The sequence below is a fragment of the Ictalurus punctatus genome, chromosome 8 (genome assembly GCF_001660625.3).
Source record: "Ictalurus punctatus breed USDA103 chromosome 8, Coco_2.0, whole genome shotgun sequence".
Taxonomy (NCBI): domain Eukaryota; kingdom Metazoa; phylum Chordata; class Actinopteri; order Siluriformes; family Ictaluridae; genus Ictalurus; species Ictalurus punctatus.
The window spans coordinates 24,643,944-24,668,512 of record NC_030423.2 but is presented as its reverse complement, the minus strand read 5'-3'; the positions used below and the strand labels follow the sequence as shown (position 1 = coordinate 24,668,512).

The 24,569-nt window shown below is 41.4% G+C and overlaps 3 protein-coding genes across 7 annotated transcripts in view; 2 read left to right on the top strand and 1 right to left on the bottom strand.

Moving 5' to 3' along the window:
• Positions 1–223: 223 nt before the first annotated feature.
• rnf20 (ring finger protein 20, E3 ubiquitin protein ligase) lies at positions 224–11,496 on the top strand. Its single transcript, XM_017475025.3, has 22 exons — positions 224–354; positions 1,372–1,551; positions 3,543–3,611; positions 3,708–3,806; positions 3,989–4,136; positions 4,241–4,426; positions 4,573–4,688; positions 5,765–5,911; positions 6,002–6,076; positions 6,254–6,373; positions 6,611–6,790; positions 7,010–7,145; positions 7,252–7,373; positions 7,671–7,824; positions 8,424–8,691; positions 8,782–8,899; positions 8,996–9,145; positions 9,596–9,808; positions 9,902–10,027; positions 10,248–10,388; positions 10,524–10,628; positions 10,739–11,496. Exons 2-22 carry the CDS (start codon positions 1,393–1,395, stop codon positions 10,913–10,915), a joined length of 3,009 nt encoding a protein of 1,002 aa, XP_017330514.1. The 5' UTR covers positions 224–354; positions 1,372–1,392; the 3' UTR covers positions 10,916–11,496.
• Positions 11,497–13,315: 1,819 nt separating this feature from the next.
• Positions 13,316–21,079, top strand: si:dkey-74k8.3 (transmembrane protein 109). The gene is made up of 3 exons (XM_017474025.3): positions 13,316–13,802; positions 16,197–16,299; positions 20,415–21,079. The coding sequence occupies exons 1-3, from the start codon at positions 13,584–13,586 to the stop codon at positions 20,786–20,788; spliced, it is 696 nt and encodes a 231-aa protein (XP_017329514.1). The 5' UTR covers positions 13,316–13,583; the 3' UTR covers positions 20,789–21,079.
• An 849-nt stretch (positions 21,080–21,928) lies between these two features.
• zgc:66433 (DUF4592 domain-containing protein) overlaps positions 21,929–24,569 on the bottom strand; it is a 33,104-nt gene continuing 30,463 nt past the window's right edge. For all 5 annotated transcript variants that reach the window (XM_053682264.1, XM_053682263.1, XM_053682261.1 and 2 more), the window contains exons 11-13: positions 24,409–24,536; positions 23,058–23,145; positions 21,929–22,616 (exon numbers count right to left, since the gene is read on the bottom strand). In XM_053682264.1, coding sequence (XP_053538239.1) covers positions 22,453–22,616; positions 23,058–23,145; positions 24,409–24,536 — 380 coding nt within the window. In that variant the 3' untranslated portion in view covers positions 21,929–22,452. The remainder of the gene's footprint in view (positions 22,617–23,057; positions 23,146–24,408; positions 24,537–24,569) is intronic.

Sequence of the window (24,569 nt, the reverse complement as noted above, 5' to 3'; positions counted from 1 at the left end):
TCGTACTTCTACAGGTTTTAAAATATACAGTTTTTTTTTACGGATATAGCTGTTGTTTGTTTGTTTGTTTGTTTGTTTATTTATTTATTTATTTATTTATTTATTTATTTATTTATTTATTTATTTATTTGTACTCTGCGCATCAAAGTTCCTCTAGGTGGCGATAATCTCCAACTCATGGTAGCCAATCGAGGTTAAAAACCTAACGAAGAAGAAGTAGAAGAAGAAGTGTAGTACGGTAGTTACGCACTTTCAGACGTTGACTTCATTTCCGTTTCCGGGAGCTCCCTCCCCTTCCAAATGTTCCGCAATATCAACATTTAGATACTGAGCAGTTAAACACACTAAAGCGAGGTTTGTATGTGTAAAACGGCATTGTATAAACTCTGTTAATAAGCGGGGTTTTAACAGGATTGTCTGTGCTAAATTATTTCCTCTGTGTGGGTTCTTTTATGGAGCTTATGTCTAATAAGAATTCCGGTTCTTTTTCATATTTGCCAGCTATAGCTCTCTAGGTAGATTAGGATGATTTAGAAATTATTTCTGAAAATAATTATTGGATTCCAACCGCATATGAAATCATCATATATATTTCTTCTTCATAAAGTAAGTCAGAAACACTACAGAGTAGCCCGTTGGCGTTATCTAGTAACGTAGCCTCTTGAAGCTAGCTTTGGAAGCTAGTCACTGATTAGCTAACGCTAGCTTAGATGACTACATTTACAAAGAATAAACCAGACAGGATTAGAGTAACGTTTAATATATCAGAAATAAGTTTGGTTATTTACTTTACCTTTACACTTGGGTGCAAAAGTGTCAAGATTTACCCCTGTTCGAGTTTAACTGTGTGTGTGAGTGTGTGTGTGTGTGTGTGTGTGAGAGAGACGGTTGGATAATTTATATATTATATATGTATTTACATTTCTAGAACTTTCTGGGAACGTTTGTTTTCAGTTCCTTCATAAAACATGCTGATATCATAACCTTCCCATTCATCCCCCTAACATTCCTATAACCTTTAAATAACGTTAGTTTATAGTTACAAAAGTAATAGTGCTATCTCTTTAAACATCCTGAAGGAAAAAAATGCATATAAATACAATCTTTGGTGTGCTTTCCTTATTTTTAATCTTGTATAATTATATTAATGGAAGGATGTAGTGTATTAAAGTCCCTGGAATATTCTGGAAACAGTGCTGACTTCCTGTTATGAAATGGTTCTCTTTAGGGAAATGTTCTCTAGAGTGTTAGTTCGCTTAACCAGGTTTAAAATTAGGACTTTTCTGTCATATCTGAAGCTCGGCTTGTCCGGGAGGAATCTTTTTATTTTGTGTAACCAGTGCGCTTAACGTTTCTTCTGTTGTGTTGCAGAGGGACAGCCGGCGGTACAGGATGTCTGCTCAGAAGCGGCCGTGTGATCCCAGCAGCTCCGCTGGTGCTCCGCCTGAGAAAAGGAGAGACCGAGACGGAGGAGACGGAGGCGAGGGTCTCAGCACCGGAGCAAGCAATGCCGTAGAGACGGTCATCAAACTGGGTGGCGTGTCCAACTCGGTGAGACGTGTGAGGTCTATGAAGATTTTAGGTCATGCAGTTAATGAGTGTCTAGGAGGAATTGGTGTACAGATAGTGGAGATGTTTCTCCAGGGATGGAAACCTAACAAAGCAGCTCAGATGAGTGATGAAGGCTTGTCGAGCTGATTCTGTGTGAGAGAGAAGTTGTCGAAGAAATCTTTGTTAAATGTTTGTATTTAACAGAATCACTTGCTGAAAAAGCAACCGTTCGTAATTTTACTCTGACCCCAAACGTAGTCCGATATAGGGACAGGCGATATCTTATGGTTTGCGATATACCCGTAGAAATTCTCCCCACAGTAAGAATTAGTCTTCCAGGAATAAAAACGATAAAGTCTAGTTGATGATGTATTTCTGTGAGTGACGGTCTGCGACCCATTCACAGCTCACGTGCAGAGCGAAAAGAAGTACGGCGGAAGGCGGACAGGAAACCGAGGAGGAGTTTATCGCTAAACGAGGCGCTACTGTACCTCTGTAATCTGGAACTGCTTTTACTCTTAGATCAGTGTTTGTGTTTCTGAGGCTCTCAAGACTGCGTGCAGCTATCACTTGTAGCCAAAAACAGTGGTGCACGGTACTATATTTATATCGTCACTGATATCGTTATCGCAATAAATACCATAAAATATCGTGATTTAGTTTTAAGTCCATATCGCCCATCCCTAGTCCGATATACACAGTGTGACGTTTGTGCCTTGGTTAGTGTTTGCCCTGAGCTACAAACCTGCCGTAGAACGCCAGTAATGAAAGTCTCTCACATAAGATCTGTTGTGCGAATACAATGTCCAAGCAAATTATTAATCCATGAAACGTAATATTTAATAACCGAGTGCCGTACCGGAACATAGCAGGTTGGTATTTACAGATGTTTTTAACAGAATTGCTGTTTACAGAAATGATGTTTATTCTGCTAAACCAGTTGTAAGGTATAGATGATGTCCATAACTCACAATCGCTTGTGCTGCGTCCGTTTCAGTGCTCTTTTCATTCGTCTGCTCTTCTCTTTAAAGTAATCATTCACGTGATGACGTGTCGAAGCGACGATATTTACCGTAGTTGTGTTGATGGGGAAAGATATTGAGTGTGTAGTCCTGTGCTCTATGGCTGCACTGAATAATAATAATAATGGTAATTTAAAAAAAACAGAATAAGATTAAAGAAATCGATACATTATAGTACATCCTTTTTAGCTTGGTTATTCACAGCTTTTTTTTTTTTTTTTATAGCTAAGAACGATGAATATTTAAGTTCTCTCAATATTATAATCAATAAGTCTGAAGTTCTGTCTACGTTTAAGATCAAATCCAAAGGATGCGTTTATTCTCCTCATGTCAAAATCTTTTTATTAATAGATTAGCACGTGGAGGAAAACCAAATCGGCACCTTGGAATAATAATACGGTTCTTTCTGGCTTTTTAGTTCTTGTTATGAATGATACGTACACACCACTGAATTTATGTGGGAGGTTGTGCACCAAAATATGACCTAAAAGTTTGGAAGTTGGATTTGCTTTAAATTTATTGAAGATGAAAATCAGATTCCCAATAATAACACACTCTAATGTTCCCGAGGCAGCCATCTTGGCCATCACTTTTACAGTGTTCAGATTACAGTACGTTATTATTGGGAATCTGTTTGACGCTACTTAAGGACTAAACGTTTTAACGCGCGTACACATGCAAAGGATTTTGGATGAGACCGATTTCTATTTCTAGTTATCTGCATTCTCGACATTAGCCTGGAGCAGTGCGACCAGTCATCTATCAAACATCTTCCTTTCCTGTTTTTCCATTCGTCAGCTACTTTGATTGCTAGCTCATCTTCATCTTTATTTGTCTGTCAAATGTTTTTAATGAATTAACGAGTGTGTTTTTCTTATTTATTTATTTATTTATTTATTTATTTCAGTGATATAACTATTATGGCAATGGCGGTGTTTGATTTATTTATTAGGCTATTTATTTTTACAGGAGGAACAGGATATTAAAGCACTGCAGGTGAAAAACAGAAAGTTGGGAGATGCCTTGGACCAAAGACAGGTACATGTAGCCATACATCAGACGCGCGTAAATGCGAACACTGTGAATGTGATCCTAGGACAGTTCGTCATGTATATTCTGTCTTCCCGGTTTAAGGTTATAGAAGATGAATTGAGGGAACGAGTGGAAAGGCTTGAGACTCGCCAGGCTACTGATGACGCTAGCTTACTCATCCTTAACAGATACTGGAACCAGGTAAGTGCCCCTGCAGACTGCGCATATCATTTACATCCCTGTATACCATGGCCACAGAACACGGTCGCTTTCGGTCGTCTAACAGGTGTCACCTTATTCATGTGTGCCAGTGGAATGCTGACGTCTTGCGCTAAAGACCGTAAACCTGATAACGTTCATCTTCCTCTCGCGTCTGCTTGTAGTTTGACGAGAATATGAGGTTGATCGCTCGCCACTATGACCAATCAGGAAGCCAGCCAGTGGACAGTCAGCCAGGCGAGGGGCGGAGCCTAAAGCCAGGGACACCGGAGCCGGATGGGGATTCTAATCAGGAGAGAGCAAAGGACAGAGGTGAACGGCGAAAAGTCCAAAATCTTCACGCAGTTGTTGCGATGACTCTAGCGCCTCCTGACACGGACAGTGTTTGTAAACGTGTAACTTCTTTGATCTTCCAGGTCCGCAAGGAGAAGGAGTGAGCTCGTTTCTCGCCATGCTGGCTAGTAGTAGCACTGAGGAAATGGAGGCGGAGCTACAGGAGAGGGTGGAGTCCAGCCGTAAACAGGCCAGTTGTGTGGTAGAGATTTGCGAGAGCTTAAAGAGCACCGTAGATCAACTTAAGAAGGACCAGGATTCCGACGCAGGTGAGAGGTGCATTGTAGGTTGGCTCGTACTAGTGTACAGGAGAATAGTGTGTAAAGTCTTTCTAAGAGCTTACTCTCTGTGTGTGTTTACTTGTGTGTGGGGGGGAATTATATAATCCTTTCTTGTGTGTTTGTTGTCACTACAGACGGTAGCCTCTTGGAAATTGCTGCTCGATTAAACACCTTACTGGCCAATGAGAACGAACGCCTTCGTCAGCTGACAGATGACCTCAAACAAAAACATAGTCACATGACCAGTGAGGTGAGAGAGTGTTTTTGTGAGCTAGAAATGTCTGTATTTTTCTTGTTTTTCATTTGCCGTGTGTGTGTATAGTCTAAAAAAAAAAAAATCTGAAGCACAGACCTTTCACTTAACTGAGCACGTCAAACCTCACAGTGATTTTACTGGCTGTTTGATTAGAGCATTTATATGTAGACATTCCTAAGCAGATGTAATCTGGTTACTTTTTTGTCTTGCTCAGCCCAGTCCTACATCGAACGCTCACTTTTCCTGATGTTTCTTCTTCGTTCACATTTGTTTGCACATGAGTGCTGTGCATGTGCAAGACAGTTTGCAAGAACCCTTCCAAAGAAAACTTTAAATGCACATTTACGGTCTATTCCTCAGAGCAACTGCTTTCGTTATCTCTTATAATATGTTTTTAATACATCGATGCCCTAAGTGAAGTATTTCAGACGTGACACAGTGCAGCTTTAAAAGCCTCCTGATCTCAAGAACAGCCTCAATGTCTGAGTGCGGTTATACAGATACAGGTGTTCGTGCCATATTTGTTAACATAGTGCAGTAGGGACTTTCTCTTTTCTATTTATATCAGAAACCTACTTTGTGAAGAAACTCATTTGGAGAGCTTTACGTAGACATTTGAACCAGTCACAGGTTTCGCTTATGTCAAATCCGGCTATTTGGCATGGCAGGAGTAATGAATTTGTGCACAATTTGCATATTCATGTACACTACCGGTCAGAAGTTTGGAGACCCTCGACTGAAAGGTTTCTCATGATCTTAAAAACAAAAGGCTGGAAAACAGCTGGAGGAACATTTTGCAACTAATTCAGTAAATTGGCAGCAGGTCAGCAACATGATTCGGTATAAAAAGACTAGCTTAGAGAGGTAGAGTCTCTCAGAATAAAGATGCGCAGATGTGAAAAACAACACTAAAATGTGTGTTTTTTTTTTTTTTTTTTTTTTTTTTTCCCCCTAGTTTTAATCTTTTAATTTGATAAGTTCAGGGATAAATCAAGTGTTTGGTGTGGTATGATTTTTGCTGATTTAAAAATAATAATGATTTTATCCGTGTGTGTGTGGATATGTTTCAGTCTCGTTCCCTGGCGCGTGCTGCTAGTCGTGCTGATAACAGAATAAGTGAACTTCAGGTGTCAATAGAGGAACTGCAGTGGGACACGGAGAAGATCCGCCGCAGGGAAAACCGTCTCAACACACATCTGGGGGAGGTGCTGGAGAGGGTGAGTGTGTGTGTGTGTGTGTCTGTCTGGGTTTTAGGCATGCTGAATCTACCACTTTGCTGACGTACGTGTTCGATTTTGTTTGCTCAGCTAAACAGTAAAGGCTATAAAGTATGCGGCGAGGCCAGCAGTGTGTGTGGGACCATCACTATCAACAAGAGGAAGGTAAGTGCTTATTTCGTTTTCTCATTCATTTATCGGCCTCGTAATCAACGGCGTCCGAGTCTTTCTTTTGATGAAATGTAATCGAATAACTCTTTAGGACGGAAAGGAAGCGGTGGCAGTTGTTATTAGCCTTCAGTGCACTCGTGCAGATTTGGACTCTTTCTTGCTCTTTTCAAGTTCGAGGAGATGAACAGCGAGTTGGAGGAGAACAGGGAGCTGGCAGACAACCGTCTTAGCGAGCTGCAGAAACTACAGCAGGACCTGCACACCGTCGTCCAGGAGAACAACAACATGAAGGTACGTTTGTGCTTTCGTACACACGTTCTGTGACATCAGTAAACGCTGCTTTCACGTTAATGAGCGGCATTTTGGACACAGGAACCTTTTAAAGTTTATTTCCACCAGAAGAACTAGATTTATTTGTTAATAGTGCATTAATGTCACATGATGCTCTTTTCTTGTGTTATAATAATGGCGATGTAAAACATGTTCCACTTTGATGGTTGTGTGTACGTGTATGTGTACGTCTCTCAGATGGAGCTCATGTGCAGGGCCGAGGGATTGGTGAGAGAGACGGCAGAGTATCGGTGTCTGCAGTCCCAGTTCTCTGTGCTTTATAACGAATCTCTGGGGCTGAAGGCCCAGCTGGATGAGACCAGAGCTCGCCTGAACACAACCAGAGCCGCCCGCCTTCGCCAACTCGACCACATGGAGGTACACGCAGACGGTTCATAGTAAATTTGTGCGCTCACACACAGTTGATCAGCTTGGGATCCAGCCTACCCTGGGTTCAGTGCAGGCTCATCGCTAACGTTTTGTCTACTGATATTACCACCTGTCTCCTCTGTGGACGTCTCATCGGGCCGAGTCGGAAGGGTCGGCACCCTGGGATTCTGACAAAAAATAAAATGACCTTTTGTGTGTGTGTGTCAGAACGATGAGGTGTCTCTGCAGCGTAAAGTTCGTACCGAAGTGATTCAGCTGGAGGACACGCTGGCTCAAGTGCGCAAGGAGTACGAGATGCTGAGGATTGAGTTTGAGCAAACGCTCGCCGCCAACGAGCAAGCAGGTGACTCTCACATTCATGTTTCGCTGCTTGGTGTGACATTTATCTGCCATGTTGTCCCAAAAAAGGATCGGTTTTTCTTAGGTTTCTCTCTCTCCCTCCCCAAAAGGCCCAATAAATCGCGAGATGCGTCACCTTATCAGCACGTTGCAGACGCATAACCAGCAGATGAAGGGAGAGGTTGTCAAATTCAAACTCCGACTCAGAGAGGCCCAGCAAGAGCTCAACCAGGTTAGAGAGACCTGCAAAGATATTTTGTCCCATTTAAAAAGCTGGAACATGTTATGTAAAACAGAACTTCATAACAAAAATAACGAAATACAGGTCTTGAATACAGTACATGTAGAAAGCGTGACTCCAGTAATGAAGGTAGTATTAATGTAATTTGAAATTAAATAAAGAAACAAAGAATCTACACTAGTATCCGATATACACAGTCCCCCATAAATGGGAAACACCGAACAATAATATACTTGGATTATAAGTCAATGAAAATGTCACATTCAGGTCTTTTTTTGTTTCTCGTAGCTGCGTGCTGCAAAGGGTAACCCTGCCGTCCAATCACAATCAAGCACAGAGATGGATGTAAAAGAAGAGCCCGCCTCCATTTTAACGTCTGCTGCCTCTGATGTCACAGTGAAAGCGGGGCCAGATAACGACCCGTCCACACCCACTACCACTGGTAATAGTTCATATTAAAGTAATAAAATAATAAATAAATATCTGTTATGTGAAATAGTTTATACAGGGCAGAACTAAATAAACAACTAAACGCAATTTTTATGATCCCTCTTATTTAAAATCTTTTATGAGCACAACTGTATTTGCGTTGTAATGCACCGAATTTGTCACTGTCTAGATTAATTTGTTTGAAAAAAATACTTCAGAATCTCAATAATGATATTTAACTGATTTGTGATATTTCCATGCACTGTAAATCTTGAATATCATTTATTTATTTATTTATTTATTTATTTAATATTTTTTATAGGTTTCGGTTTACATTTTCCCTCCTGATACAAGTTTCGACCCCAGCCAGATCAGAGTTGATCTAGATTGCCGCCTTTCTTTAAAAAAAACACACACAAAAAAAAAACACAAGGCATATATAATTTCAGCAGAGGGGTGTGGTTGAGAGAAGGAAAGGGGCGGGGGGAAGCTTGTTAGCGTTTGCTGTACAGGAAAGCTTTGAATGTTATTAAAATTCATAACTGCTCTTCATGTGTGGAGAGAAGAAGTGATGGTTTGTCATTATGGATGGATTTCTGTGTCTCTTTTCAGGAGTTTCAGTTAAGACTGAGCCTGGAACTGAACCTGAAGGTGCAATAAAAGAAGAAGAGAAGGAGAAAGACAAAGAGGAGAAGAAGGAAAAAGAGAAAGATCAGAAAGAGAGAGAGAGGTTAAGTCGCGTGGCAGTGAAAGAGGAGAAGGAGAAACCAGGCACTAGCAGCAGCCAATCAGACGACACACCGGCTGAACGCTGCGCTGTGATCGGAGGGCCAAAGAGAAAGGAAGTGGAGCAGCTGAAAATCGTCAGGGTGGAGCTTAAGTAAGTCGTTCCGATAAGCTTATTGATGGATACATTGCGATTAGAATGATAACGATGTTCAGGGTTATATAGTTGTTATGTATGTGGCAGGAAAGCCCAAGAGTCTCAGAGAGAGATGAAGCTCTTGCTAGACATGTATCGCTCTGCCCCAAAGGAACAGAGGGACAAAGTGCAACTGATGGCTGCAGAGAAAAAGACCAAAGCTGAGGTAAATCTCTCTTTCACACACATACACATCCAAATCAACTTGTGCTTACATGAAACTGGAACTTTTCACTTTATATTACGTGTGTGTGTGTGTCAGGCAGAGGAGCTACGTCAGCGCCTGCGGGATCTGGAGGAGAGGGAGAGGAGGGAAGGAAAGAAGATGGCTGATGAGGAAGCTCTGAGAAAGATCCGCTTAGTAGAGGATCAGATTGACATCCTCAACAAGAAGCTCTCCCTTGCCAAGCAGGTCTGTGTGAGTGAGTTATGAGTGTGTGTGTGTGAGTGTGTGTGGTTAGTAATGTTTCAGTGTAGTTTCTATGTATGTGTGCAGAAGCAACACATTGTTACTAATATATGAATAAAAACAGTGTTTTTCTTTTTGGAAGATGCTAAGCTCTAAGGCAAAGTTGTGACCTGAGTTTTATTGACTTTTTAAAAAAAAAAAAAAAAAAAAAAAAAAAAAATTTCGTTAGGCATTTGTTAATTGAGTAATTGTTCCTGAACCTGTTATGACGTTATATTGTGTGTAGTGCAGAATATCGGACCAGAAGCGAATCCGACAAAATAAATGCCCCGCCCCACAGTGTAACAGAGCCCCACTGCGTTTTCCTGTCGTTTGTCAGCCGTCTGTGTAACAGTATTCTGATAGTTAGTTCTAATGTTGATGATAACTGGTGTAATGTGTGTTTTTGGGCAGGAGGAGGACGCCTTGCTGAGCGAGATGGACGTCACCGGACAGGCCTTCGAGGACATGCAGGAACAGAACATCCGCTTGATGCAGCAGCTCCGCGAGAAGGACGACGCCAACTTCAAGCTCATGAGTGAGCGCATTAAATCCAACCAGATCCACAAGCTCCTGAAAGAAGAAAAAGAAGAGCTGGCCGACCAACTGCTCACACTGAAAACACAGGTGGGGCGGGTCCGGAAAAACTACTGCCGGTTCCGTCGTCGATTATACCGTGCATGTTATCAATCAAGTTCTCTGTTTTTGTCTGTGTCTCAGGTGGATGCTCAGCTGCAGGTTGTGAGGAAGCTGGAGGAGAAAGAGCGCCTCCTGCAGGGCACCATTAGTGCTGCAGAGAGAGAGCTGGCTCTACGCACACAAGCCCTGGACATGAACAAGCGCAAGGTACACCTATCACGGTTCTGCATTCTGTGTGTGTGCACTTACAGAACCTCTACACAGGTTTAAGTTTAACAGAGAATAAGTGCTTAGATTAATTGGGTATCCACTGAACTGGCTGATAAAAGACATATTAAAGAACACTGCTTTATAATATAAAAAGTTTTTAAAAAGAAAGAAAAGTGTTCCTAAAGATCTAATTCGGCGCACGTGCTTGTGTGCACAGGCCCAAGAGTCTGCAACGCTGTCGGAGGATTTACGGGCTCAGCTGGAAGGAGTGCAGCAGAGACTGAAAGAAGTCCGTGAGGAGGTGATCGAGAACAGCATCTCCAGGGAGAAAGAGTCTTTCAATGCCCGCCGTGCACAGGTACACATGCACACAACGATAATAACGCCTGTAATTCCATAATTATAGAACTATTAGAATTTACTGAAACCAGGCCAAATGATATTTAGGATGGAAATCCTGAGTGTGTTACCATGGTTATTTTTGCTTCATCAGGAGGACATATCCAAACTGCGCAGGAAGATTGAGAAAGCCAAGAAACCCGCCGAGAGCATGCGCAACGGCGACGAGATACTTAACGAGGAAATTAACGAATACAAGGTAAGGAATCCTAGCGGAAAAGTTTTGTTTAAAGCACGGCTTTTCGTAAACGGGAGTCGATCTTCAGCACGGCTACGGTTTGAGAAAATGAACGTCTCTTGTTCTCGCAGGCCCGATTGACGTGTCCGTGCTGCAACTCTCGCGTAAAGGACGCCGTGCTGACAAAGTGCTTCCACGTCTTCTGCTTCGAGTGCGTGAAGACGCGTTACGATACGCGCCAGAGGAAGTGCCCGAAGTGCAACGCCGCCTTCGGCGCCAACGATTTCCACCGCATCTACATCGGATAGGCCGGTTACTCGATTGGTCCGTTGCACCAACGCCGAACGAGCCGATCGTTTAGATGTAGATGGATTTGCTGTGAAGAGTGCTCTGTTGTCGAGATTCTTCACTAACTCCAGCCACCATCAGCTGAAACTCCACATTCCATCATGTTCGCTTGGTTACCTGCTGACTATGAAGCACGTTAGCTGTTCAGGTGTAAAGGAAGAACCTGGCGTGATATCTCAGACCCATCACGACTGATCAGCTCGGGCCTTTAGCTGCTGCTTGTGTTTTGGTATGTTTAATCTGGTGGCTGCCCTTTTAAAGTGGAACTACTCTGACTTGCTCTTGCTCTCCATTCCACCTCAACCGGTTCTGCTCCACCGGAACAATGACGTTAGTGATAAACTAGAGACGTCCTCTGAGAAAGAGGCTTCTAGTTGTTGACTTGCAGTCTTCTAGACTGATCGGTGGTGTTTGTTTTTGGGTTGTTTTTTTTTGTACTTTTTTATTTTATTTTATTTTATTTTATTTTATTTTATTTTGAAAACTGCCTAGTTATGTTAGTTGATCATTTGCAATTCATTAAAATTGCTGTCCAACTGTGCGTATGATTTCTTGAGTTATTTCTCCTTCTAAGACTTCTCATGGTTTAATTCATGTGTCTCTCGCTCTCACTGCCTCTATCTCGCTCTCACTGCCTCGATATCTCTCTCTCTCTCTCTCTCTCTCTCTCGGATCGAACCAGTCTTCTTATCCCAGGAACAATGGGTGTGAGATGAGATACCAGTCTATTGCAGTGCACCACACTCATTCACACCTAGGGGCAATTTAGCAGCCAATCCACCCCTCATGTTTTTGGGAGATGGGAGGAAACCACAGAACCCTGAAGGAAACCCGCATGGACATGGGGAAAACCTTACACTCCTCTCGGAGAGCAAGCCGTGTGCGGTTTCCTGCGGGATCTCCAGTCACCATGTCTTAGTCTTTACACTTGTCAGTTGGATGCTGTGTGTCCAGGTGCTCCTGGGATTGTTGGTTTTTTTTTTTTGTCCTTCCCTTATGGTCTGTGGTACAGCTGTCACAGGTGCTTCTGCACTGGCGGCTCTCTCCGGAACCTCATCAACCACTGACATGGTTGACATTTTCTGCCCCGTTCAGGTAGTTTACGAATTTTTTGCCCTTAGCCAGTTCAGGTATTTCATGTGTTTCAGCTCAAGCACCCGTGGTGCAACTAATGAAGCCTTTAATTAGTTGCATCAGGTGTGCTTTAAAAAACCCCTGTTCTGCATATTTGTGCTGTTGTGAGGGATTCTATTAAGGGGGTTGAATAATCTTGAGACTGGAGAAATCGTTATAAGTTGCATTTTCAGTCGTATTTGGGGAAACCACTTCAAGCATTTCAATTGCTTTTGTTCGTTGCAAACAGCTGAAAGTCTGTACATTTTGACAATAAACCTGATTTACACTGGGGGTTAAATCATTTGATTGCAACTGTTTGAGTCCCAAACCTGTTCCGGCATGACTATCCCCCCCCCACAAAGTGAGGTCCATGAAGACACGGTTTCCCAAGGATGGAGTAGAAGAACTCGAGTAGCCTGCACAGAGCCCTGACCTCAACCTTTGGGATGAATTGGAGTGCCGACTGCACCCCAGGCCTTGTCGCCCACCATCAGTGCCTCACCTCACTAATGCTCTTGTAGCTGAAAGGGCAGAAATTCCAATAACCACACTCAAAATCTACTGAAAAGATTTCTGTCCCAGAAGAGTTGAGGTTATGATGTTCAACAAGCACATACGGGTGTGATGGTGATGTGTCCACATTTTATTTGGCCATGTAGTGTAGATCTTCTTCACTTGTTTTGTTTTTTGTTTTTATAATTTATCTTTCATCCAGTGTAATCCAGGACCCCTTCCACATCTCAGCTGGCATCCCAAAGCTGAGAACCCAGTGCTTTACAGTTTTGTGGGTCCCAAGATTACAACTTCTCTAGGACAGGGCGATGTAAGTTATGCTCACAGGCTGTGACAAGCAGCAGTTCAGGAACCCCATGTATTAAATTAGAGTATGTTTTCCTCCCTGTCCTCCAACTCTCCCTCCCACTGGTAGTTAAACGAGTTTCACCTGCATTACGTGTACACTTGCCAAAAGGAGAGAGAGAAGCTTAGCTAGGACTCGGCCACAAAGACTTTTCATTTGGGAGGACAATTAAATACTTCTTTTTCTATCCTGTGTTTTTTGGAGCCTGTAATAAAATGCCTTGACTTCTTCTGCGTGTTTTCTTTTTCTCTTCCAAAAATGAAACCTAGAGATCTTTTTATTTGAACACTCATTTCTTCAGTACCTAATATAGCCAGTGAAAGTGACAAACACTTCTGGCCTATTAAAAAAAAAAAAAAAAAAAAAAATGAATGCAATGCCAACTGGCGCGCACGGATAAATTGGGCTATGATTTGATTTTCTGCTGGTTTTGTTTCTCATTGAAACTTGAACACGCTCCGACATGAAATCTGCATCACTGAAATAGATCGTCACACTCGTCATCTGGATTTATTTTAGAAGTGCTGATTTATGACTCTTGACGGCTGACAGGTTTGTGGTTAGACGACGTTACCCACTTCTGCTCTCCCAGAAGTCGAGTTTCAGTCGCTTTTATCGCTCGGACATATTTGCAGAAGACGCTTTGTTTAAAGATGATTTTGCGTGGCGGTCGTACTGAGAGTGCGGTCTGGAAGAAGTTGCTCGGTGTGGGGCTGCTCGTGCTCACGACGCTCACAGTGAGGTGTGAAGGGGGAAAGATGAAACTCGAGGACACATTGAGAACTTGCTACAGACTGACGGATGTGGCGGAGAGTCTGCGCCTTCGTGTGGACTCGGTAGTTGGAGCCCACACGACCGAAAAGTGCTTGATGGTGAGTGAGTGAACTTTGTGAGTTTTTGAAACAAGTAAGTTTTTATTATTATTATTATTATTATTATTATTATTGTTTTTATAAGTAAACTTTGGGTGTAAGCGAATAACAATTTAAAAGCAAAGTTTAGTATACATGTGTTTTCATGCATCCCACCAAATTGCACTTATGTTTTCATGCGCCCCCCCCCCCTTCAAACAAAGGGGTTAAAGGCTAAAGCTGCATTCAACTAAAGGGAGTAACCCAACCTCCGACTAAGGAAAAAAAAAAAAAAAGCACCTACTCAGCCCAGATTTCCTATTTGGGAACTTGTGACATGTCTCATCAACCCTGAGTTTCACAAGTGATCTCAAAACAGCATGGCTGCTCACAGCATGAACATTAAACAAATCCTCACCTCATATCTTTAAATACGTCGTAATTCTTAGGAATTATCGTGTGTACGTTTACATAGTAAAATGATTATATTTTAAAAAGAATATCTCAGTTCTATAATTTAACTAGATCAAGTGGACAATTCATGAATGGTAAGATGTATTAATTTGAAATACATTTATTCTGACAATTAAAAAAAAAAAAACACATACACACACACACAAAGTAGAACTCCTTGCCAACACTGTCAGCAGTTATGCCTTTACCATCAACAAGTCTAGTCCTTCTTGTTACTAATTTGCATGCATGAAGTGCCCTTAAAATATGCTTGAAACAGAAAGGAAGCTATTAAAGAAAAACTATTTCAGACATTTGTCCTTGCTGGGCTCTTGAACCTGTTTGGATTCATAATCTAATCAGTTCATTTGCTGGTGGCTAAGACGATTCCGTAGAAATCCTACAAACATTCAGCAATTCCTTCGTTAGATATTTCACTAATTTGCTAAAAAATCTCGGATGGACAGACAGACAGATGAACAGACGTATAGACAACCTAAAACCATGGCAGAGGCATGGTAATGAACATGCTCTACAATGGTAATGTGTGTTCAACTTTGAGACGGACCATACCACACCGATCAGCCATAATATTAAAACCGTCCGCCTCATATAGTGTAGTTCCTCCTTGTGCTGGCAAAATAGCTCTGACCCGTCGAGGCATGGACTCCACAAGACGTCTGAAGGTGTGCTGTGGTATCTGGCACCAAGATGTTAGCAGCAGATCCTTTAAGTCCTGTAAGTTGCGAAATGGGGCCTCCATGGATCAGACATGTTTTTGTCCAGAACATCCCAGAGACGCTGGATCGGATTGAGATCTGGGGAATTTGGAGGCCGAGGCAACACCTTGAACTCTTGGTCATGTTCATCAAACGGTTCCTGAACCATTTTTGCAGTGTCGCTGGATGCGTTATCCTGCTGAAAGAGGCCTCTGCTATTAGGGAATATCGTTGCCATGAAGGGGTGTAGTTGTTCTGCAGCAATGTTTAGGTAGGTGGTATGTGTCAAAGTAACATCCACATGAATGCCAGGACCCAAGGTTTCCCTGCAGAACATTGCCCCAAGCATTACACTGTTACATTGGTTGATCTCTGTGCATATCACTAGGGGAATACACTCTGAATGGAATGACAGGGTATATTCCAGCCAGTCCACCTACCAGCATGTTTTTAAGAGGTTGGAGAAAACCAGAGAACCTGGAGGAAATCCATACAAGGAGCAGGGCAAACCCGAGCTTGGGATCGAATCGGGAGCTGTGAGTTGGCAGTGCTATCTTCCGTGTTGCCTCGACGCCCTGTCATAAAATCTCATTTTATAAAAATGAAATGTTTTGTAAACAGCAGTAATAATTCTTATTTACAAATAGATGCTCAAAGTGGAGCCATGCTGTGATCCAGCTTTACAGTACAATTCTACCTTCAAAATTTGAGAGGTGGGGCCTAAGGGGTGATATAATTTTGTCTTGGGATCAAGACAAGAACTGATTCTCCAAAATGGTTGATTGTCCAAGATGACCGTTCCTGTAACATTGCAGTATTCAGCTACACAATGCAGCTTTGTTCATTTTTTTTTTTTGTATTGCAGCCAAAACCTCACCCACAAGTCTGTGTCAATTTACTTAAGAAGTACTTGGGTGACTGTCTTGTATTACTTGTTGGCTACATTGTCATTTCAGTCCAAAGCTAAAGAATCAAACGTCCTTATTGATCAATATTTGTGGTGGACTTTGATAATCTACACAATATCTTCAAACCCTAATGCTTTTGCTCATATCCTCTGAATGCTCATTATGTGCAAAGCAGCGTCTGGTTAATGATCGCTGAAGTGCTGCGGCTTGGCTTCTGTTATCTGTGTGTGGATAAAGACCGTCTCGTTCACACAAGTCCGTTCCTCCGTGCTGTCAGATCTGATCTGACCCCTCTCACACGCGCACTATTCTTCTTTCTTCCCTGTCCGTGGTAGGTCTTGGACATGGCGCTGCAGTTTGTAGCAGAAGGTGCTGCTGGTGGCCTGAACGTCATCACTGTTTACGTGGCTGAGATTCTGCGCGCCACTGGAGTAGGCGGTGAGTGGTTTCGCTTGTTTATCAAGATAAAAACATATGGTTGAACATAAGGACTCAAAGGTTTGCTGTCTAAAAAGAAGCGATTCACCCATATGTATTATACAGTTGGATGCCCAGACATTGCTTGCTTCCAGACTGAATGTGAGTCGCATGTAGTCCACACACCCGGGAAGGGTCAGAGTTCATGGTTGCGTAAGAGTGAAAGTATGTTTGAGTAACTGCTGATGTAATCAGAGAGAGAGAGAGGGAGGCAGTCAGAAAGAGAGAGAGAGAGAGGCAGTCACAGGGGGAGAGAGAGATGGAGGCAGTGAGAGAGATTGAGGCAGTGAGAGAGCGAGAGAGAGGCAGTGAGAGAGAGATAGAGGCGGTGAGAGAGAGATAGAGGCGGTGAGAGAGAGATAGAGGCAGTGAGTGAGAGAGATAGAGGCAGTGAGTGAGAGAGATCGAGGCAGTCAGAGAGAGAGAGAGGAATGCTGTCTTAGTGCAGCTACTTTATAAGATATGTTTTAAAAAAATGGTGTAGAATTAGTGCATTTAACTATTAAAAAGAGTAATCTGGATAAATAGCAAGTAGTCTTTACTTATGAACATAATATTGTGTTCTTATTATTGCAATGTTTAAGAAAACATTTCACTTGCAGTGAAGTCAATTTCTAAAACACACCCATAAAGATTCTCACATTCTTCAAATGCCTCGTCCTTTATTCACAGATATTTCTTCTCCGGGAATACCCGAACGCTGCTTTATTGAATTCTAACGTACAAACCGTACCAAGAACAGAACAGTCAACAACGTCGGAGGGAAAAAAAATACACAATACACAAATAGGAAGCAAGTCATCCATCATCAGACGGCTCTAACATGGCTTTAAGGAGTAGAAAGAGAAGAGTAATATTGGGAGAAGAGAAAAGTTTCCAGGTGTTGGTCCCCAAGGACACTGTACAGTTCCAAGAAAAAAAAAAAAATCAGTCATAGTAGTAAATAAAACGAGTAAAATTTCAGTTTAGGATGCAACAGACAATAATAAAAGTAACCAAAGGGGAAAAAAAAACTGCGTATGTGTATATAGATCTCCATCCATCCATCCATCCATCTTCTATACCGCTTATCCTTTTCAGGGTCGGGGGAAACCTGGAGCCTATCCCAGGGAGCATGGGGCACAAGGCGGGGTACACCCTGGACAGGGTTGTATATAGATCTAAGTGGACTAAACAGTAAGGGGCGGAGTATGAATGGAGTGGGTGTGATCTGAGCAGATCACCTAGTGTCTATCTTTCAACAATAATTCAAAAATCTAAATTATTCATCCCTCGAGCATTGATAAATCCCTGAAACCTGTAAGTACTCAGACACTATATATATATATATATATAATATATATCTCAAAACCACGTTACTGCTGCCAGTCAGAAGACCACCAGAGCTGACTTTTGTTTAAAGCAATGGTGCGGAATAAATGATTAGCATGAGGTTATAAATTTTTACATTCTCCACTGAGGACGACCCAAGCAGTGCAGCCTGGAGACTGCTGAGGATGATGCCACTTGAAGTATCTCAAAAGTCCAAATGTTTTTGGACATTCTCGCTGTGGTTGCTGGGACTACAGTTGCTGCAATGGCCTTGTCACTGCAATTACCACATACAGTTTTGCACTCAAGTCTCCGTTAGTGAACAGTGGACTAGTTCAACAAACAGACTTCATATAGAAACCTTTTAAGAACTTTCTTTTACTTTCACACTATCCGTTGTTACCCAGATGATTCCGGTTCCTCTCAAGGTTTCTTACTCATATCATCTTAGGGAGTTTTTCCTCGCCACCGTCGCCACCAGCTCTCTCAATAGGGATAAATTCACACGCTTAAAATCTGTATCCTGTGTTTATATGTTTCTGTAAAGCTGTTCTGAGACAATGTCCATTGTTAAAAGCGCTCTACAAATACAATGGAATTGAATTATAAAGCGAGTATGTGGTCGTCTGAGTTTTTGATTTAGTGTGTGTACGATTATATTGAGCTTTACCATTTCCCCCTTTGGTCATTGTTTTACGGTGGTATTGACTGTAGTGTAAAGTGAAACATTGGGGCTCATTGATCAATCTTTAATAAAGATGTGTGTAAATGTTTGTGTAAGCCAAACCCGAACTAAAATTCTCTGCTGGATTTACAAAAGTTTCAGAAACACTGATCTTCGTCGTACGTACTCATAGGCGTATGCTGATCACCCGTAAAATGCGGCGTGTTCCGGATACAGCTCGTTTGTATGTCGTGACGTTTCACAAAACTCTATAAAAGGTCAAGCGCACGGACAGCTGGCAGCACGAAATGAATGATCAGGGTCAAAGCTGAAAGGCAGAAGTGGAAGTTATTTTGACTCACTTCTACGCCAACAACAATAGTGATTAATATTTAATATCAGTAATAATAAGCGAGGTTACTCTTCAGTCAGCTGCTGGTCCCCTGGTTTTCTCAATGATATTCTTAGTCCCTGATCCTTTTTTAAAAAATTTTTTAATTACATTTATGACAAATACCAGTATTAAAGCAAAGGCATACCCACTGTATCGAGTGAGAGGAAATCATGTCAAAACCTTTTTCATCTTTGTCAAACTTTAACCTATTAATTAAAGTGAAAAACAATAAGAATAATTTTAGGGAAATAAAAAAAGTACAATAATCTGGTTGCATAAGTGTGCACACCCCTAAACTAATACTTAGTTGAAGCACATTTAGATTTTATCACAGCAATCTTTTTGGTTAAAGAAGATTGAATGCTCAGTTTGGTACGTCTTGACTTAGCAATATTTTGGCATTCTTCCTTGCAAAAGCATTCGAACTCTGTCAGATTGGGTGGACATCTCCTGCACACAGCCTTCTTCAGGTCACCCCACAGAGTTTTGATTGGATTTAGATCTGGACTCTGGCTGGGCCATTCCAAAACCATGAACATGTTTTGGTGAAACCATTCCTTTGTTGATCTGAAGCTTTGCTTTGGGTCGTTGTCAGGCTGAAAGGTGAAATTCCTCTTCATCTTAAGTGTTTTCGCAGACGCCGTAAGGCAGGGATGTCCAATCTTATCCGGAAAGGGCCGGTGTGGGTGCAGGTTTTCATTCCAAAAAAGCAGAAGCCACACCTGAGTCTATTGAAAGCCAAGATCAGCTGATTAAACAGGTGGAATCAGGTGTGGCTCCTACTTGGTTGGAATCAAAACCTGCACCCACGCCGGCCCTTTGCGGATAAGATCGGACGCCCCCGCCGTAAGGTTTTCTATTTGGAGCTGTTCATTATTCGCTCCACCTTGAATAAAGCCCCAGTTCCAGCTGAAGAAAAACAGCCCCGAAGTATGATGCTGCCACCACCATGCTTCCCCGTGGAAATGGTGTTCTTTTGGTGATGTGCTTTGTTTTTTGGTGCCAAACTTATCTTTTTATATTATGCCCAAAAAGATCAACTGTGGTCTCATCAGACTGTAACACATTATTCCACATGCTTTTGGGAGACTGGATGTATTTTGAATACATTTTTTGGTTATAAAAGGCTTCCATTTTGCAACCCTACCCCAAAGCCAAGTGATATGAAAAATTCAGGAGATTGTTATCACATGTAGGGAGTAACCAGTACTTTACCAGAAATTGCTGCAATTCTTTTAATGTAGGCCTCTTGGAAGCCTCCCTGACCAGTTTCCTCCTGATCTTCTCATCAAGTTTAGAGGGACGTCCTGTTCTTAGGATTGTCCATGTCGTGCCATATTTTCTCCACTTGTTGATTATCGTCTTTACAGTGCTCCATGGTATATCCAATGACTTGGAAAGTTTTTTTTATAACCCTATCCTTATTGATGTCCCGTACCTGCTTTGTAAGCTTTTTGCGGCCCATGGCTTTTCCAAGATATCCAAGACATATACCAAGGAAAATCCTATAGGAACAGCTGTACATTATTTGGGGTTAATCAGTCACTTTAATTGATGGCAGGTGTACACTAATTAGTATTTAACGTGAACTTTTTTTTTTTTTTTTTTTTTTTTTATCATTAATAGCTTTATAATATTCAGTTCTTTGCAGAAACACTACTGGTGTATTTAACAGATCTTTTCTCTTTTTTTTTTCTGATTCTCCAGATCCCGTGTCCATTCCTCACTTCACCCCTGAGGGCATGGCCGTTGCAGCAAAGTGGATGTTACTGGCGTTGATTAGTTACTGGCTGCTGTGCGCGGTGTTGCGTTTAACTGTAGCATTGTTACGGCGGGGGTTCTGGATGCTGAAGATCATCGTGCTCGTGTTTTTCTTCATTCGGATCATCAGTGATCCAAAGTCGTCCTCTGAAATCACGCTTATGCGTTTGTTCCTGCTGGTGATGTTCACGGCTGTGTGGAGCGTAGCCACTGGGAGGAAGAGCGGGACAGACCTGACCAGCCTGGAGAGTCGATTGGCGAGACTGGAGGACAAAGTGGCCGTGATGGAGAAGTGTAAAAACGGAGTAACGAGAGACTAAATAAAGGGATGTGTTTAGATGCGATGGAGAGATGGAAGAAAGGAGGAGGAGAATGATCGAGAATTAAATGAACGTTGTAGATTATATAATCACGATAAATCGCTTTCCGGGGTTACTTTGTAAAATCTATATAATTGATTTCTGTTTTTTTTCAACTCGTAAGGTTAATTTCTTTGTTTTCTAAGTATTTTGAAGTCATAATGTGTAATGAAACTCTTCACAGGTGTGCTTAAAATGGACTCCTTCTTCTGACTGTGGTGTTTAATCATTCAGTAAAAGCTAATTTACTCAGCTTAGTGGAAAGACGAGGTGATTTCTACATTGAACATGGATCTGAGATGTCATCGTAACGTACACAGTGATTATAGTGGAATGGAAAAACCATAATAAACCACAACGCTCCTCTGTCCTGAAGACCTTCCCATGTCAAAAACCGTAAAGGAGCTTTACCTCGGACTGTTACGTAGCGGTGATGCTGGAGACTCCTTCCAAAAATAAACTGTTCCTCACAGAAAACTTTATCAACACATTTATTTGTAGAGCTTCTGCAATATGTTCCTCTGTAGGTTCTTAGTATAGAAACGCTAATGTATTACAGCAAATGGATTAATATAAACCCACGATTTGTCTTGCAGCTGAACTGCTCTCCAAGACGTCCTGTTCTAAAATTAATCAACACCTTCTGACCAATCAGATTCGAACAAGGACATTACAGGGGATGAAAAGAAATATCAATAATTCTGTTATTGTAAATTATACATGAATTGATAGCTTAGTTATGACGTTTTCTTCTTCTTCCTTCGAAGTCCATTTACAGACTAATTTTGGTACATGGACATTTCAGATTAAAAAAAAAATGATTGGCTCGTTTATTGAAAATAAGCAAAAAGGAAATAAAGACCTGAACTCTATCAAAGCCAGAGCTCAGACCTGAAGAATCTCTCATGATTTATCAACTATGATTGCTCCACACTATAAAATACACGTTTCCTTAATGATCTTTGTGTGTTACGATATCGCATTAATGTTTTTCTGTTCCTCTGTGTGAAAGTAATAAATAGCTTAGTACGACATAACTTAATCTGGGCCCAGGTAAAGATTGTACTGCCTTTTTAAACTGGATAAAAATCAACCAAACTGGACAGTTTTCTTTTTATTAATGTTTATGTACAGTAAACACAACTTTAAAGGAAATACAAAAATAGAACAACACTGCATAAAACATTACATGAATGAGATAAATAAATACAAAGATGTCTTTATGTTGTTGTTTCCCCCCCCCCATAGACAATTACCTCAAAAACTGATCAAGGGAGAAAAGGTATCGTGATGTATCATTGATTAAAAAGAACATGAAAACAAATTCAGACAAGCCTCTGGAAAAATGTTTAATTTAAGCTTTAAGGCCACTTTATCCGTGTTAACAATTAAAACTAGTGTTTTCTTACCTTTAGGTACAAAGATGTTCAAACGGGGGAAACCAATTCCAATTATATTGCTTAGAAGTCTGTGTAGATCTGTGTGTGGGTTTTTTTTTTTTTTTGTGTGTGTGTGCAAAGCGAAAGATGAGAAAGATAGAGACATCTCAGTTACTGGATAAGTTCATTTCTGTGTGTGCAAAAATGTCCTGGAAAGAAGCTCTGAGCCTGGTGTTTTCTTGGTCTTTACTGCACAATCTGTGGCATCTCGCTCCAGGCTTTGGCTTTCTTCTTGGCCAGGGCCAGCCATGGAGGCTCATCCTGGGTTAGAGGAGCTGGAACTGGGTGGCTGATGGTCCTCTTCTCCTTTTCCACCAGTACTGGTTTGGATATTTCCAAAGAACATGACACTGATCACAGAAAAAAAAGAACAGTAATATCATTTGTAATATATGCGCAGCCTTTCATGCAAGACATATGATTTATTCCGGCAAAACGAAAAAAAAGATGGCATTGTGAATCAAATAAAAAGTACTACTGACTAAAACATACACGTACATGTGATGTATAGAATTAACACCGAGACGTACTTTTGTACAAGAGTGCTTACAATACAATAAACAAAAGCTGCTGTAAGAACTTGTCCACTAGAGGGCAGCAATGTAGAACTTTCACTCCATTTCATCATATTATACAGTACATCCTCCAGGTTGTCCTGGAAGCAGTCCCATAACTAAAGGAAAGGCTTTAGCAGCTGTTGTTTGGTACTGCACTTTGAGATACAAACAGAATAACCATGCATGTGTATCTTGATAAGGTTTATACAGTAGTTGAATCAACAATTTCATTACCTTTAACTGGTGAAGCAACAGGTTTTAGCTGCTCCTTGGTAATTGGACCTGACGGATCGTCCATTAAACCCTTCTTGTTGCATTCATCCTAGAAAAGAAAAGTTTAAATGAAAATTAAAACAAAAAAAAAATCTTGAGCAAAAAAAACCAAACGGACAAGTGAGCCAGCTTACAAAATCTATGTGTTCCCTAGACGGAAAATAATGACTAAACATTTATAATCAGACGTATTCAAATTATTTATTCATTTTTTAGAAACGCTAATGTATTACAGCAAGTGGATTAATATAAACTCACGATTTGTCTTGTAGCTGAACTGCTCACCGAGACATCCTGTTCTAAACTTAATCAACACCTTCTGACCAATCAGATTCGACCAAAGGGGAAGAAATATCGATATTACTGATATTGTAAATTATACATGAATAGATGACTTGGTTAAATTCTCACTGCCCTAAAAAAATTTCTTCCCCCCATCTTCCTTCAAAGTCTATTTACAGACTAATTTTGGTATATGGACAAGCCGTGCTGTCCACATACACGCCTGCATACCTTTTGTACATCTGAAGGATCAAAAGCTCTCCATCAGGGGGCAGGTCAGAACCAAAACGTACCTCGTCAGCACCGGAGTACCGTCTATTACTACATTCTTAGATTTTACAATAGTGAGTGGAGTGGGCTATGATAATGTTCATCTTGAACAAATGCCATAGAATGTCCCTGGTATCACTTACTGCTTGCTTGCTAAGGGTAGCAAGATTGAAGTTCAGCTAGCTAGACTCCTCACGCATGTGCGTTTCAACAATGGGACTCAATGGGACAAATTATTGAATTTAATGAAGAGGACGGTTCGAGTGGCCAGAAAAAGGCCAAGGATCACAGCTGGAGAATTGCAGAAGTTAGTTGTGTCTTGGTGTCAGAAAGTCTCCAAAACTACAATCTGAAGTCACCTACATCACCACAAGTTGTTTGGAAGGGTTTCAAGAAAAAAGCCTCTACTCTCATCCAAAAACAAACTCGAGCGTCTTCAGTTTGCCAGATGCTACTGGAACTTCAAATGGGATCGAGTTCTATGGGCAGATGAAACCAAAATAGAACTTTTTGGTAATAAACACCCGAGGTGGTTTTTGCGCACACAGAGATGTAGCCATATGGAAAAGTACCCACAGTTAAATATGGGGGTGACTCTTTAATATTTTGGGGCTGATTTTCTGCCCGAGGACAAAAGGTTAAACAATAAAGACAATTTTTCACGTCCTTCTTCGCACATATTTACCCAGGGTGCCAATATTAGTGGCGGGCACTGCATTTGGTACGATTGATGATTAAGGATATGAATAAGAATACTCACCTGGGTAGCGACCTTGCTCTCAGGTGATTCGTCCAGGGAGTTCTCTTTGAAGACTTTCTGCTTCTGTCTGGCCAAAGAGATCCAGCTTGGAGACTCTGAGCTTTCCACTGACGCTTTACCAGCCACATCTGTAAAAATCACAACACGACTATAATAAATGC

What these genes read in the sequence shown, in the direction of transcription:
- rnf20 (XM_017475025.3), top strand. Translation starts at nt 1,393, where the DNA reads ATGTCTGCTCAGAAGCGGCCGTGTGATCCCAGCAGCTCCGCTGGTGCT. An exon ending in AGGAGAACAACAACATGAAG is followed by an intron (nt 6,374 to 6,610) that starts GTACGTTTGTGC and finishes TACGTCTCTCAG; the next exon opens with ATGGAGCTCATGTGCAGGGC. An exon ending in AGCTCTCCCTTGCCAAGCAG is followed by an intron (nt 9,146 to 9,595) that starts GTCTGTGTGAGT and finishes GTTTTTGGGCAG; the next exon opens with GAGGAGGACGCCTTGCTGAG.
- si:dkey-74k8.3 (XM_017474025.3), top strand. Translation starts at nt 13,584, where the DNA reads ATGATTTTGCGTGGCGGTCGTACTGAGAGTGCGGTCTGGAAGAAGTTG. An exon ending in CGACCGAAAAGTGCTTGATG is followed by an intron (nt 13,803 to 16,196) that starts GTGAGTGAGTGA and finishes TGTCCGTGGTAG; the next exon opens with GTCTTGGACATGGCGCTGCA. An exon ending in GCGCGCCACTGGAGTAGGCG is followed by an intron (nt 16,300 to 20,414) that starts GTGAGTGGTTTC and finishes CTGATTCTCCAG; the next exon opens with ATCCCGTGTCCATTCCTCAC.